This window comes from Mesoplodon densirostris, chromosome 17 (assembly GCF_025265405.1).
Source record: "Mesoplodon densirostris isolate mMesDen1 chromosome 17, mMesDen1 primary haplotype, whole genome shotgun sequence".
NCBI classification, from domain to species: Eukaryota; Metazoa; Chordata; class Mammalia; order Artiodactyla; family Ziphiidae; genus Mesoplodon; species Mesoplodon densirostris.
Window position 1 is genome coordinate 77,756,467 of NC_082677.1, and position 16,449 is coordinate 77,772,915.

At 52.9% G+C, this 16,449-nt stretch overlaps 1 protein-coding gene across 3 annotated transcripts in view; it reads right to left on the reverse strand.

Annotated features, from left to right (window-relative positions):
• The window catches only part of RASA3 (RAS p21 protein activator 3), an 89,641-nt gene that overhangs the window by 49,190 nt on the left and 24,002 nt on the right, over window positions 1–16,449 (reverse strand). For all 3 annotated transcript variants that reach the window (XM_060079561.1, XM_060079560.1, XM_060079559.1), the window contains exon 2: window positions 4,262–4,379. In XM_060079561.1, coding sequence (XP_059935544.1) covers window positions 4,262–4,379 — 118 coding nt within the window. The remainder of the gene's footprint in view (window positions 1–4,261; window positions 4,380–16,449) is intronic.

Here is a 16,449-nt window from a genome sequence, read left to right on the forward strand (position 1 = left end):
GCCTGGAGGACGATCCGGGAGTTAGGGCCATAACACAGCAAGGCGTGCAGCTGCCCTGTGCGGGCAACACTGAACCCTGATGGCTGCTGGTGCCGGTGGCCTGTCCAGGGCGCAATGCCCTCCTTGTCACCCAGGCATGCCCCTTCCCTCCACCCTCACAGCTGCCATCTGGGTCTGGGTCTTGTGCTGCTGGGCTCTGCCCCCCAGATTCGGCCCCTCAAGAACTGAGCTGCATTAAGACACCACCCCCTGTGACCTCCACCCGAGGTCTCTGGCCTTAGGAATCCCCACAGGACGTATGCAGACGTCCCTCCACCTTCTGTGTCTCTAAACCTCTCTCACACTGTCCATTCCTTTGTCTCTGGGGTAGATTTCTTTCTTTTTTTTTTTTTTTAAGATTTTTTTGATGTGGACCATTTTAAAAATCTTTATTGAATTTGTTACAGTACTGCTTCTGTTTTATCTTTTGGTTTTATGGCCACGAGGCATGTGGGATCTTAACTCCCTGACCAGGGATTGAACCTGCACCTCCTGCATTGGAAGGCAAAGTCCTAACCACTGGACCACCAGGGAAGTCCCTCTGGGGTATATTTCAAATGTACCTTCCACTTTACCAATTTTCCTTTCAGCTATGTCTAACCAACTATTTAATTCATTCACTGAGTTTTTCATCTAAATTCTTGTGATCTGCATTTTTAGAAATTCTGTTTCATTCTTTTTCAAATTGGTGCAGGCATTCTTCATCGTTCCTTATCCTGCTCATGTTTTCAATCTTGTCTCATTACTTTTAAGTTCATTAAACTTTGTTAGCTGACATTCTGCAAACACTGCAGGCCTGATTCTGCTGTCTGTTGTTTCTCTTGGAAAATGCACATAACGCTTTATTTCTGTGTTCTTTGTGCATTTTCTCCTCTGAGCTCAAGCTCCCTGAAACGTTTTACTGCAGAATCCTGAGACCTAGATTGAAGGAGAGGAGTGGATTTGCTTTCAACTGCCCTGTCATTGCCTCAGCAGGCGTTACAAACTACTAACCCAAGACTACATTAATGTACGTGCGTGGATTGTGGTTTTTGAACCACAGATGTGGTGTGGATTCAGGCTACACACTCACAAGAGCCAGCTTGTGATTTCAAGTACTCAGCACCAAGTGGAGGCACAATTTTCCTTGCGAACTTCTTTTATGGAGCAGGTTATTTGCTTTTGCCCTTACACTGTAGAGTCAAGGTCTGGGGCTACCAGCTTGCCCCTCACCAGTATAAATAGGGGTTTTGCCTCAAAACTAAATGGTCGCATACACCCATATTTTTAAATCCTTTTTAAAATTAAAGTATAGTTAATTTACAATGTGTATTAGTTTCAGGTGTACAGCAAAGTGATCCAGGAATATATATTCAAAATATATATATATATATATATATATATATATGTTCTTTTTCAGATTCTTTTCCATTATAGGTTCTTGCAAGATATTGAATATAGTTCCCTGTGCTATACAGTAGGTCTTTGCTGTTTATCTATTTTATATATAGTATTGTGTATGGTTAATCCCAAACTCCTAATTTATCCCTCTCCCCTCCCCCGCTATGCCCTTTGGTAACCATGTTTGTTTTCTATGTCTGAGTCTGTTTCTGTTTTGTAAATAAGTTCATTTGTATCATTTTTTTAGATTCCACATATAAGTGATATCATATATTTGTCTTTCTCTGTCTGACTTACTTCATTTAGTATGATAATCTCTAGGTCCACCCGTGTTGCTGCAAATGGCATCATTTCATCTTTTTTATGGCTAAGTAATATTCCATTATATATATATATGTACCACATCTTCTTTATTCATTCATCTGGTGATGGACATCTAGGTTGCTTCCATGTCTTGGCTATTGTCAATAGTGCTGCTATGAGCATTGGGGCGCATGCACCTTTACGAATTATGGTTTTCTCTGGATATACACCCAGGAATGGGACTACTGGATCATATAGTAGCTCTGTTTTTAGTTTTTAAAGAAAGCTCCATACTGTTCTCCATAGTGGCTGCACCAATTTACATTCCCACCAACTACGTAGGAGGGTTCCATTTTCTCCACACCCTCTGCAGCATTTATTATTTGTAGACTTTTTAATGATGGCCATTCTGACGTGTGTAAGGTGGTACCTCATTACAGTGAGGTTTTGATTTGCATTTCTCTAATAATTAGCGATGTTGAACATCTTTTCATGTTTGTTGGCCATTTGTACATCTTCTTTGGAGAAATGTCTATTTAGGTTTTCTGCCCATTTTTTTATTGGGTTGTTTGATTTTTTGTTATTAAGTATGAGCTGTTTGTATATTTTGGAAATTAATCCTTTGTCAGTAGTATCATTTATAAATACTTTCCCCCATTCCATAGGTTGTCTTTTCACTTTGTTTATGGTTTCCTTTGCTGTGCAAAGCTTTTAAGTTTAATTAGGTCCCATTTGTTTCTTGTCTCATTTTTTTTAACCTCTTGGAATTATTTTGTGTAGGTTTGTCTCTTTATTTACTGTCAGCTTTAACTTTCTGCTTACAGCTCTCCCTGACTTATCTGGCATATTAGATAAGCACTCAATAAATGTTAATTGAGCTAATGCATAAATTAACCTTTCAAAAACTAAGCTTATTAAAACTGTCTGAGGAAAGCAGGAATGGTCTGTGAAGGGTTAGACGCTCTGATAAGCTGGGAGAATCACCTCGGCATACTCACTAGAGTTAACTGGCTTCTGGTGACAATGTCTGGGGGCTGCCCCCGATTCTGGCTGTATCACAGGTAGCTGACTTCCCAGAAGAGACAATATTACTACACCACTATTTTTATTTGGCCCTCAGCCTCCCTTTTCTGCTCCAAAAGCACATTTTCTTGTGCCATCAAAACCAGAAACTATGATTTCTATTTCTAAACTTGTAAGAAATATTTTCAGGAATGGTCCCTATTTCTAGGCCTCAACTAAAGCAGAGGTTCCCAAATTCCCTTCCCAGAGACCCTCACCCAGCAGGTCTGCGGGGAGCCCAGCTCTGCAGACACAGACACTGGTTCTCCAGGTTTACAACCCTCTAACGTGGACTCTTCTCCTGGGGAGCTCACGGAAATAGCCCTGAGGGCGACGGTAGCACCTTCAACATCAGCACCAAAGCCACACACTCCTCAGTCTTCTCCTTCTCCTTCAACAAATTACTTCAGAGAAGCCAGAGGGTGCATTCACATAACACAGGGCCTCAGGAGCAGCCCTGCCGGTCTGGGCGACAACGGGGCAGACGGAGGAGGGAAGTGTCTCCATGTTTGTGGGGCAGGAGATCTTAACAGTTTCTAAAAGTTAAATTCATTAAGTCATCAGAATGTGCTGTTTGTGCCCACTTAGAAGCATCAATATGCAAGGATGTAATTCATCTGCTAAAAATGTTCTCAAGCCCAAGATAGCTCTTTGGATGGACCCACACAACCCACAGTTCTAAGCCCGAGGGTGGGCCCACTGTCAGCACGGGCTCCAGAACCACTTACTCTGGTTGGGACTCCACCCGGCTTCACTGTGCTTCCCCCAGACTCACGCCAGCGTCCCCGCCCGCCCGCCACGGCGGCAGAGGCCCCCCTCACCGACCCGCTCCCTCTCCCGGAGACATGCTGTGACCACAGGTGCTACCACTTCCTACCCCAGGGCGGGGTCCGGGGCCAGCAGGCCGGGAGCTGGTGGGAAATGCAAACCACCGCCCTACCACACCCGCCTGAGGTGACACCCAGGCTTTAACAGGCTCTCCGAAGGCTTCCTACACAAGCTGGGGTTGAGGGGCACGGACCAAACCTCTCAGTCTTAAGGCTTAAATGCCTCCCTCTCTCACCTGACCCCTCTCTTGCTCAAATCTAGCAACCATGCTTTCTAGGTCTCTGATCTCTGTGAACAGTTACCTCCACCCCCGTCTTGAGCCTCTTTAGAAAAAGGAAGATGGTCAAAGCAAGCTTCCCGAATATTTCTGCTCTGAAATCCTCGATCTGTACTCTTCTGTTGCACTACATACTGCCCAGCTCACCTGGACTTAGAAAGTCCTCGCCCACCGCTCAGCCGACAAAGAAGTCTATGTGCTCTCTCCCTCCCGCTCTGCCCCGGTCATTACGGGCATTTAGGGACCACGAGTCCGTAACTGCCCCGGGAGCCCGTTCCTCTCTCAGGCCGAGAGAGAGGAGAAGGATCGAGTGAGGACACCCTCCACACAGAAGCAACTGTCGGCATCAAATAAAGCGGCAGCAGACATTACCAGAGTGATTTCTCCACGATTTGGGTCCTGAAAACCTCCTCCTGGTCTAGGTTCACGGTGCAGTAACAATCTCGCATCTTGTTTGGCCCCGGGTAAGTGGGAAGATTTTTGGCTTCACCTAAAAAGCAAACGTAAATCTATCATCAGTTTAGCATGGAATTATTTAGTCTCCTTGTTAACCACAGACACCTTTCCCAATGATGGATTTATCTCACAGCAAGGCACCTGCCCACTTCTGTATGTTCATTTGCTCTTCACGAGGTCTCGGTTTTCTTGCCACCAAAGTGTTGATGAGAAAACCATCTGTTCTGTTACAGTGCAAGGTAACATATACATTAACCTCTAAAGCAATGGATTCCTATAAAAGTAGTGATCCATTGGCCTAGGAATTAAGGATTGTTTCGTTTTACCCAATTAGTCCCTTTAATATTTTTCATGTTTAAATGATGGTAAGATACATAGAAATTAAAATGTATCCTCTCATGCACCTTCACACATACAGCTCAGAAGCACCGCAGTGAACTCTATTCACACTGTTGCACAATCAATCTACGGAACTCCTTCACCTCGTAAAGCTGAAACTGCACCCGCTAAACAACGAGCCCCGCTTCCCCGCCACCCCCAGCCCCTGCCGCCCACCTTCTGCCCAGGGACCTCACAGAAGTGGAACCACACACTGCCTGTCCTTCTGGGTCTGGCTTGTGTCACTGAGCGCAACGTCCTCAAGGCTCATCCACATCACGGCCCAAGACAGGATTCGCTTCTTTGCCAAGGCTAACGTTTTGCTTATCTATTCATCCCCCGGGTCCCTTTTTATTTTGAATTTAATTTGATAGTACTAGGTCAAAGTTGGGGCAATAATTAAGGAGAAGGACTCTTTTTTTACTGATGAGTAAGCTACGAACTCCAGCTGTGTAGAAGCCGGTGAGGAGAAGTCTGGGGAGGGGGGACCAGCCACGGACCATGCCTCCCTGACATACGTTGGAGAAGAGGCAGGAGCTGCCCACGGCCCCGTGGAATCTTGGACGCCATGTCGCCTTTGATCTTGGGTCTCCCCGAAGACCATTAGCGAAGCCGCAGCTGCTGGACCCTCTGCCAGAAGCTGGGAGTGAGCTTGGGCTGCAAGTCCAAGCAGCCCCTTTGCTTGTGGACTGACCGGGAGCAGAGGGGCTTGCAACCAGGGGGGAGAAGCCCCTCCCTGGAAGGAACGCCCCCCGGCTGGGCATGTGCAGGCGCCAGACCCAGGGCCAGGAAGGGGGCCGGGGCTGAGCACCCAGCACCCACCAACGCAGCCCAGGCACGGCCGACACCTGCTAGTACCACCCAGGGCCGCACTACCTCCTCTGGTTAAAACTGAAGGAAAAACAACAACAACAGAAAGCAAACCAAAACCTCAGGGCTCAGCACCCAGGGGAGCCACGCCCACACCCCACAGACACACTTGACGCCGCTCTCCGGGAAACACGCAGTTGGCAACTTCCTGCTGTGACCTCCCAAGGGTGGAGGTGAGCTTGACCGGTGCGGAGTCTTTCTCTCAAACTTCTGATTAACCTTTTTGCTCGGGACGGAGGAGAGCAGCAATGAACAGAAGTGGCTCAGTAACTGGGTGGATGTTTTCTGGGCCAATAAATCGAGTGTTTTGAGGTTTCCTAGCAGCCCCAGCTGCACTCTGCACAGGCGGATCTGCCGCACACGCGGCCGGGACACCAGGCCTCTCCTCTGGGCCTCGGCTTCCCCAACCGTAAAAGCAAGACAGCACACGTCTCCCAGCCTCCTCTAACTCAAAAGGTTCTAGGAATTTTTCTTTTGGGAATCATCAGGGAATCGTCAGTGACTCTCAGATGGTGAAGAAAAAGAAATAACAAATGAATGTTTTCCTAGGGGTGCGATTATCCTCACAGAAGGCTCTGGGAAGCGCCAGTCCACAAAGAGTCAGGCACAGACCCACAGACCATCTGAGAAGAGGCGCGTGATCCCTGCCCGGCTTCGAGCCCGCTGTTAAGTGTCCAAAGACAGACTTTCCGATGGCTCCTGGCAGACGTGAGCAGTCACGTGTGCACACACAGGTGCATGCAGGGGGCGTGACGACCCACATCCGAAGGGGCCCAGTGGCTTCCCGCCCGCTTTCCAAACTGATTTACATTCACAAATCTTCCCCCTCAAACAGCCCGGCTCTGCTGACTTTCCAGCTGACACCTCTAGAATGTGACCCTATTTCCTGCTGGAACTTTTGGGGCAACAAATGAGATATTTAGCTGCAAGTTCCTGTGTTTCTTAAAAGTAGAAAAAACCCTTTTCTTTGAAAGTCTTATTGGAGATGGCCATTGGTGGAAAATACAGAACTGGGATTTTTCTTCTGTTTATTCCCGGAAGAACCTCAGAACACAAGCAGCGGCAGCTGACACTTCTCTTCAAGGACGCGCCTGCCCTGAGCAATCGGGTTAACAGCTGCGAGATGCCGAACTACCTTTGTGCGGCTGTGAACATGGCCTGGCTCCCCGCCTCCCACCCCTGGCCCTGCCCAACCCCACCGGTTACAGAAACATCCCGGTTGCTATGACGATGGCGGCACCAGAGCACCGGCAGGCAGAGCTGAGCCAACATTAACGAGCGGCTCAGGCCAGGAGGGTTGGGAGCGGGCCGGCACCCGGTCCTGGCCGCGTGGTCTGCCCAGGGTCCTCCAGCTGGGGACCCCACCGTGGTCCAGGGGGCCGGGCGGGGCATGTCCCAGCCACACTCAGAGCAGATGACGTCTCTTCCATGCGCGTTACTTGTGCCAAAGGCCGGAGGCCGCTCCCCTCCCTGGATGCAGATTAGGGGCCTTTGGTCTCCCTCAAAGGAGAAGAGAGCCGTGACCCTTTTCCCAGTGTGTGGAGACATTTACCTAAGAAGGTAAAGCCATGCCTCGTATACATTTGTTGAATGACTGGATGGATAAACGCCTGCAAGGAAAAAGGAAAGTAAGCTCTGGTTTCAGTCTACGAGCCAAGTCACATTTTCAGACGCCTCCCTCCTGTTACCCACGTCTCAAAAGCGCACACTGTTCACCCACCAGAACTGTCTGCTGGTGGATTTGATAGAGACAGCAAATTGGCGCCCAGTACCATCTCTGAACCCTGAATTTACTAACAGAAGTAAAAGGGAGCACTTAAAAATCGGTAATGAAACGGCACTGAAACAGCAAACCTGTTTCTGATTACAGGCGTCACACTCGGGGTGATCACAGCCAGAGAGCCCCAGACCCACAGGCAGCTGGGTCTCCAACCTGACCCGGTGGAGGGAAGAGCCAGGTGTGGATGTCCACGCCTCCCGCAGGGCTGTGGGTGGTCTTCGTGGCACCGCTAGGTTCTGCCCTGACGAGAAAGCCTACTGCCCTTACGGGGCAACAACGCTGTCTGCACCCCAAGACGGTGTTGGAGGTCTAACCGGCCTGGGCACCGCATGTCAGCCGGCTCACCTCCAAGGGGCTCTGCCTTGTCTGCTGCCCTCGAGAAGAGTGTCCTCGGCCACCCCAAGAGAGACTCCCAGCCGTGAGCCGGGGGCTCAAGTCTGCCACATCCATGGAGTGTTGGAACTTCGCTCTTTCCTGCTCAATGTGTTGGTTTTCACCTCAACTACAGGCCAACCTCTGCAAATGACACCTAAACAGGTACTAGAGACCAGTGCACTAGTCCTGTAAAAGCGACCCTCCCTGGCCCAGGGCCTCTGTGCACAGAGGCAGGACACGTGGAGGAATTACAACCCCCGGTGCTCCTGTCTTTACATGGGCTTTCTGGTCATTCTAAACACCTAACGGGTCTACAAATTCTGGCAGCCAACAACAGCTCATTATACCTACATAAAAGCCTATTGGTCTCAAAAGAACAGTTTCATGATTGAAACATTCTATTTCCATGAATATATTTTTGACTGCCTTGCTATTTTACTTTAGCACTTGATATTAAATAGAACAAAAGTCCGTAAAACCTGATGACATTGGATTTTATAATCAAGTTACCAACAGCCTCCTCTACTGCATGCTGACTTACAAGTCAGGAGAGCTCCAGGCTGAGCTGCCGGACCCGCAGGGCTCGGCTGATGTCTGCGCCCGGGGAGGGGCATGACCAGGACACAGGAGGATTTACTAACATGCATCGCAGGTTTCCTCCAATTTCCAAAAAGAATAGGCGACAACATGAAAGACAAGTTTAAAATAAGGCTGTTAGGGCTTCCCTGGTGGCGCAGTGGTTGAGAGTCCGCCTGCCGATTCAGGGGATACGGGTTCGTGCCCCGGTCCGGGAAGATCCCACATGCCGCGGAGCCGCTGGGCCCGTGAGCCATGGCCGCTGAGCCTGCGCATCCGGAGCCTGTGCTCCGCCACGGGAGAGGCCACAACAGTGAGAGGCCCGCGTACCGCAAAAAAAAAAAGGCTGTTAAAATGGAAATTAAACGTTTAACATATGGTAAGAGGGAGGAAAGTTACACCTATCCAACCCCACGGTGAGTGGTTCCGAGTTTCCCGGAAGCTAAGGAACAAATGGAAATATGGCAGAACACACACTTCTCACAATTTACCTAAAAATGAAACACACCAGGGGCTTCCCTGGTGGCGCAGTGGTTGAGAGTCCGCCTGCCGATGCAGGGGACACGGGTTCAAGCCCTGGTCTGAGAGGATCCCACGTGCCGCGGAGCAACTGGGCCCGTGAGCCACAATTACTGAGCCTGCATGTCTGGAGCCTGTGCTCCGCAACAGGAGAGGCCGCGATAGTGAGAGGCCCGCGCACCGCGATGAAGAGTGGCCCCCACTTGCCACAACTAGAGAAAGCCCTTGCACAGAAACGAAGCCCAAACACAGCCAAAAAGAAAGAAAGAAAAGAAAAGAAAGAAAGAAAGAAAGAAAGACACCAGCTCTCCAGGAGGAAACGCCATGAAAAGAGGGACGGGCGTGTCTTCCGAGAAAATTTTACAAAAGATGCAGAAACATGTTCATGGGTTGCTTCTTTTCTGTCCTCAGCAGGTGGGGACTCGAGTGACGACCTGTGAGAATCGCTTGGCACAGGAGGGGACGCTGACGGGGGCCGAGGACGCTGGGCGGCCAGGAGTCCCAGGAAGAGCCCGGTGAGGCCCCATTCCGCACACAGACACGACAGGGTCGCCCCTCAGGCCCGGGGACTGCGGGTCGGAGGGACCCCGGGGGAGCCTCTGGTCACCCCCTCCTCGCTGTGGACCCCCCGGCCACGCCTGGTCTCGTTTCCTCTCTGCATCCAGCACCCCAGCAGCGCCGGGCAGATGATGAGCGTCCCTGAAATGTTTGTCCCGGGGATTAAAGGAGAAAGTCTGTGATGAAATGACCACGCACGGCAGCTTCTGAAGACACTCGCCAGAGACACGACGTGGGGACAGTCACAGCTCCTATTCTGCTCCTCCGAGGGGGACTCCTGCGTCCCTCCCTTTGGTCTGGGCTGGCCTCAGGGCCCTGACTGACCAGCAGTGACCGCCCAGCTTCCTGGGAGATGTCAGAGCCATGTGCCTCCACCCTGGCCACTGGACACCCTCTGAGCCCTGAGCCACAGGCCAGGCCCCGGAGGCCACCGCTGTGGGGACAATGCAGCTGCCTGGACAACCCGGGCCAGTCTAACTTCCCAGCGCCCCACACGGGTGACGGACGCATCTCGTGCCTGCGGGGCAGCCCGCCCACCAGCTGCCCACCGTGGCCCCATCCAGGCCTCACGTCCAGCCCAAACCCCTGGCCCCAGCGTTGTGAGGCGTGATAGCACGGCTGTCAGACGCGCACGGGGCTCCAGGCAGAGCAGCTCTTCACCGGGCCCCTCCCTGCACACGGTGAGGGCGTAAAGGTGGACTAACCCGGCAGCGGAGAGCCCAGGAGACACCCTGGAGAGATCCCGTCCCTCCAGGTGAGGAGACCCTGCCCTGCGCCCCTGCTGCCTTCTGACTCTGACTCAGAGTACCTCCGCCTCTAATGAGAATAGTAATGACGTGCGGCAGCCGTGCAGCCGGGGGACACCCGGGCTCCGGCAGCACCGCGGACAGCTGGGCGAGTGCGGCGGGGGCTGGACCGCACAGCAATGACCAAGGGCCTTCCGGGCTGGGAGCTGACCCTCAGGCCTCAGCTGGGGGCTGGCGGTGAAGGCAATGCTCTCCCTACACGGTGATTTTTCAATTCTGAATTAGTTGACGCCATTTAAAACTGGTGATTTCACATGTTTCTAATCCAGGACTCCCACTCTATTAGAAAACTCAGAAGATCCAGTGGTGCTGGGCCACGTCCCCGTTTTAACAGTCCCTGGCCGGGTCGGGCAGCCCCTCCCAGGGGCACCTGTCCGCCCTCCTCCTGTGCCGTGACTGTCGGATTCTATCTTGTCGCCGCCCAAAAGACTTGTGGGGAGAAGTACCGACAAGAGCCCCCAGCTACACATGGGTCTCCTCCCGCCTGAGGCCTCCACCCGCCCCTGGAAGCTTCCGTCTCTCCCCATGGCCCAAGCACCGGTCACCTTGAGGGACGGGAATTTCTGGCTGGATGGACGGCCCTGCAGGGCTTGTGGGGGTCCTCTGGGGCACAGATCTGTGGGACCCCTGCAATCATAAAATGCAGGGCTGGCACCACCTGCCGGGCTGCTCGGCCCGGTGCCCCGACACCCGTGGGAGCCCCCCAGCTTCTGAGCCGGCGGAAAATGCCGGGGCTGCAGGGGGCGGGTGGGCGTCTCCTCCACCCTGGGCTGTCTCCCCGCCCTCAGTGCTCCTTCATGCAGAGCCCGGCAGACGCCCTAAGGCAAGGGGGCGCGGAGCACCCTACGCACTTCCCTGCTTGAACTGAGAAGGCCTTAGAATCTAAAGAAAAGTGCAGTTTAGGCTCCTGGACAAGAAAGAACGCCTGTGGCACGAAGAACAGCAGGTGGAAGATCATCCGCTTCTCCACGTCAGACGGACTTTGTGGACAACAGCACAGCCCCAGAATTATCTAGATCCTCCATCTGAATTGAATTCAACCTATTCAGCACCTAAAAACACACAAAATATTAGCTAATTTTGCTTTTACTTAGAGGCTGGTCTTTTCCCATCGGGAAAAAAAAGCAAGTGCTATTCTCTTGTGCTTTTCCAATTAAGCTAGAAATGAAAATAGTGTTCTTGGACAATAACTCAATCCCGAAATAAAAGCTGTAAAATTAAGTCCAGGGAAAGAGAAACCACTCGTTTCCTTTCATTTCAGAATGCTGTGGTGAATGGGTATTTCCGATTTCTTGGAACCTGAACATTTGTGCCTCTGTTGAGGACGTACTTTTTCACCTAATGCTGCATTTCTAAGGGCTGCTAAGGCCAGAAAAGAGCAAGCGCCACTTACTCTGCCACCCTAACCCTGGGGACACACCTGAGGGGCCTCGGGGACGGTGGAAACGGGGCAGCAGGCGCCCCAGCAGGCACTTGGGGGCACACAGCGCCCCCGTCCAGGGCTCCCTCTGGGGGCAGGACGTATGTGCTCCGTGACGTACACGCTCACTCAATCAACAGCTCGGTCAAAGGCCCCACGACTGAGACACAGCATCTGACACATGTGCCGGGTACCCCGAGCAGCTGTGCCTCTGCTCTCGCCCCCGGCCTGCGACCAGCCTCGGGACCCTCCCCAGCCGAGCTCCGGGCACCCGCGCCTCGCCCGGGCGGGAATTCCCTCCCATCTCTCCTCTCGGCTGTGAGCCCCTCGAGAACAGGAGCAGAGTGTAAAGAAGCCGGGGTCCTCCCGAGAGCCGCTGTGGACACATTTGAATACACGTGTAAACTGCACATCTCCCGATTGATTTTCACACGAGAAGATGTGGGTTAGCTGGTTACTAAGATCAATGCAGAAGCTTCTGGAAAACAAAGTAGGGAAAACACCTAAGAAATAAACAGGGATCAAGAACATCATTGTGTGTCACATCACGATGACTAAAACAGCAGCTGAAGCCTGTGGGAGCTTCACCCCAAGTCCAGACCCCCTCCCGCCCCGCTCGGCTGCACGGCCCCGCCGTCCGCTGCTCCTCTGTGCTCTGCCTTTACTAACTGCACAGGAATTTCTAGCAGGCTACCAGTAAAGGGGGAGGTGAGAGTTTCAAGGTAGCTGAGAGGGTGAAGGAGAAAAAGGAAACAGAGATGGCAGGGCCATTACTAGAGTTTTCTTTTTAATGAAACAAACTAAGGTGAGGATATCGTGGAAACTTCGGGAAGAGTGAGGACCCCTGGATACGAGCTCCGCAAGGGCAGGGAGGCCACCCCTAGGGTCCCTGCACATGTGGGCAGCGATCCGGAGGTGCCTGTGAGCACAGACGACACAGAACAGAACACAGCCCTCGGGACGTTTCCGCGCTACGAGACCCAGACGTGAGGAGTGAGGAAGGGACCCAGAGGAGAGCCAGGAAAGGTGGGGACACCCAGGCTGACGCGTGGCAGTGGGCATGGCCAGACAGCCATGCCCGCAGCCAGCCGTTGGCTGCGACAGCCATCCTGCACGTGCCTGGCATGTACAGGTGTGTACGTGCATGTTTCGATCTTTGTTTTTTAACAGATTTATCACAATACGATCGGTGGACCAGGAAGTTCACCCACTTAAAGTGCACAATTCAATGCTTTTAGCACATTCACAGGGTTGTGCAACTAGCACCCCTCACAGCCCACACCCAACTCCCAGGCCCTGGCAACTTCGTTCCGCCCAAGGGTCCTCATGGTTTGACCAAGTGTCCGTTCGGGGTTCAAGCTGCCTTCCCCTCAAGCCTGCAGGGCCCCGTCCCAGCTGTGGGAGCAGCTCCAGCGCACTGAATGGTCCGCATTTCAGTCCCATCCTCAGCCTCCTCCACAGGCTGCAACGTGCGGAGTCCTGCTCCTGCTGGAGATTCGGGGTACACAGGAGCCAGCACGGCCCCCAGGCAGCAGCGCCCGCCGGGCTGCGTGAGCGCCCGCCTGGCGTAAGGACCGAGCAGAGCCCCTCTGCCGGGGGAGGGGTCTGCTCAGCCTCCCACTGAGTGACAGGTCCCTTCTGGGGACCAAGAGGGCAGCAGCAACAAGCGCCCAGAATCAGACTGTCCGGCCGAAGGGCGGTTTGTACTTGTCACACACACGCAGCGCGCTGCCGAACAGCCCTCGTCCGGAGCAGCGATTCACGAGCCACCGCCGCGTTTGAAAATGCTCTTCCCAGATCCCTGCTAGAACTGAGTCGTCGAAATCATGCGTCTTTGCCAGTCTGAGAGGTAAAAATGCTGTGTGTGCTTTGCCCTCCGTTTGTTAAGAAGGGCTCTTTTTTTTTGAAGGACCTGATTCCATTCCATTTATTCAGGAGTTGAAGCCACTCCCAGCCTCTCCTGTCCCTCTTCTCTGTCCTCCGAAGGACGAGGGCCCCCAAACCAGCCCTGACAAGGGTTAGCACCCCCAGCTCTGAAGGAGGCTGTGAAAGCAGGGGTTAGGGAGCTGAGACCTCCTTGGCTGTCAAATTCTGATTTTCCAGCTGTGTCTAGATCCACCCTCCTGACTAGCCCTACAATATCCTGTGGCGCACGGACTGGAGGGGCTGAGACCCCCGCACGGCCCGACGCGGCAGGTGGTCCGCCTGCCCTCCAGCGGGTCCCCTGGTGAAGGCCAAGGACCCTCACCTCGGGTTAAGGGCTGCCTGGCACCGCTACAGTCCAGGTTTCTGGATTCTGACAGGAAAACATTCCTCATAGCTTGCATTAGTGTTATTTTGAATTCAAGGAGGAAAGACAATCTGGAAAATATGAATTTGGGGAAAGTCGCCAAGTGCAGTGCAGGCATGAGCCCCGCTGGTCTCAATGAGCAAAGGAAGACGCCTGGCCTCCAAAGACCCCCACTCCATTGGCAGAGGAAAGATCTAGGTTCATTTTTCAGAAACAATCCACATACGACCCCACCCTGTATATTTTGGTACTATTTCTGCTTTTCTTTTTCCCACACCTTTCTCTGAAAGAGTCCTTCCCACACCTTTCTCTGAAAGAGTCCTGTCTTGAACTTGAGGAAGAAAACACAAAGCGGTGCAGCCACGGTGGGAAGAAAAACTTAAACACAGAGTCACCAACCAGCCCAGCAATTCCACTGGAAAGAAGTGAAAACAGGTGCTGAAACAAATACTTGGAGACTTCCCTGGTGGCGCAGTGGTTAAGAATCCGCCTGCCAACGCAGGGGACACGGGTTCGAGCCCTGGTCCGGGAAGATCCCACATGCCGCAGAACAACTAAGCCCGTGCGCCACGGCTACTGAGCCTGTGCTCTAGAGCCCGTGAGCCACAACTACTGAGCCCACGAGCCACAACTACTGAAGCCCACATGCTTAGAGCCCGTGCTCCAAAACAAGAGAAGCCACCGCAATGAGAAGCCCGCTCACCGCAACTAGAGAAAGCCTGTGCACAGCAATGAAGACCCAACGCAGCCAAAATAAATAAATTTATTTTTTAAAAAGCAAAACAACACACATGTACGTGAATGTTCACAACAACTCTGCTCATGCTGATAACACACGGTGCGTCCTCTGTGTTGCCAGGGGGTCGGAATGAGACGTGTCCTTAGAGGCGACTCAAAAGCTCTAGAACTAGAGCCCGTAGTGGCACAACATGTAAATGTACTAAATGCCCCTGAACTGTACACTTAGGAATGGCTAGACTGCTGAATTCTACGTGATGTGCATTTTACCAAATTTCAAACAAAACCAAGAAAAGCTGGTTACGAGTGTGGACAGGGCGGGGGTGGTTCAGTGTGAGCGTGTGTCACTCACGGCCACGCACCTCCCCAGACCCTTTTCTGGAGAGAGAAAGGGCGGGAATAAATAAATACCTCTTTTGGAGTGTACATTTGATGTTGTTGTTTGTCATTTGTACCTTTTTGTTGGGGTACAACGCACACTCGGTAAACAGAGCTCCACGAGTTTCCCTACATGCACGGCCGGGTAAGATGGGGAACATTTCCGGCGCTCAGCACATCCTCAGGCCCCTCCCCATCCAGAGCCTGGCCCTCTCAGAATTCCACAGCATCATCCGTTTTGCCCACTCTGTACCTCATAAAAATGGAGCCAAATCCACTAACCCGTTAGGGGTTGCAAAATGGTAATAGTCTTTGATTCTGGTTTATAAGCTGAAGTAATTTTATAAGAGAGTGCACCCCTCTTCTGCCGTTTACTGACCCACTGCTGAGGTCCACACACCAAGGGTAAACACTCAGTAATTGCCTTTTATTTACCAAGTTTTCAAAGAATGAATTAGCTCCCTGTTGCCCTCAGAACGTGGATAATTTGAGTTTTTTGTAATTTTTTTGCAACTATTGTTTTTTATTGAGATGTCATTTATACAGCATAAAATGCAACCTTTTGAAACGTACGATTCAGTGCTGTTTAGGACAGAGCTGCGCGGCCATCAGCACTAATACCCAAGACCTTCATCACCTGAAGCAGAAGCGCAGCCCCGTGAGCACTCCCGCCCCAGCCTCACGTCCACGCGCCCACCAGGCCTGCCTTCCCTGGACGTCTCATGCGACGGAAGCGTGGCCCCGGCCTCGTGTTCCAGGCTCCCCCGCGTGTGGCCGGTGTCAGGTAGCATCTCTAGGGTGTAGGCACAGCCTCACCGGGACACCCGCCAGGTGCCCGGCGCGCGTCTGGTTGTCAGGTCGAGCGGCTCCCCGCGTCCGTCCACCCGGCGGCTCTGAGCCGGGGGCCAGACGGGCAGCAGCGGCATCACCGGGTGCCTGGTTGGAAAAGACTCCCAGGCCCACCGGCCCCGCGGCCTCAGGAGCCGGCCCACGTCTGAGAACCCCTTACAGCCCCAAAGCCGGCATCTCCCTGCCCATGCCTCGCGCTGCATTCCAGGACATTCCACGGCATTCTAGCTGTCCCGGGAAGCACGCTTCTCCCGATCACGGATGCTCAGGGGCCTCCCCGGTGGCTCACGTGGATGTGCCTGTCACCTCCATTAACAACCCTTCCCGCCCCACCCCTCCAAAGCGGCCTATTCCCCATGAACGAGGCACAGCCCTCAGCCGGGCCCCCGAGGCCCCCATGGTTCCCGCCGCCAGTGCGTCCCTGCGTCCAGACCCCTGTGTCCCCCACCTCCCCACCCTGAGGCCCACCCCCGCCCCAAGCGCTCTGCCATTTCCACGGAGGTCACAGTGCTTCCTTTCTGCGCCTGCAGGGGCCAGGCCTCCCCGTTCCAGTCGCTGGGCGGTTCC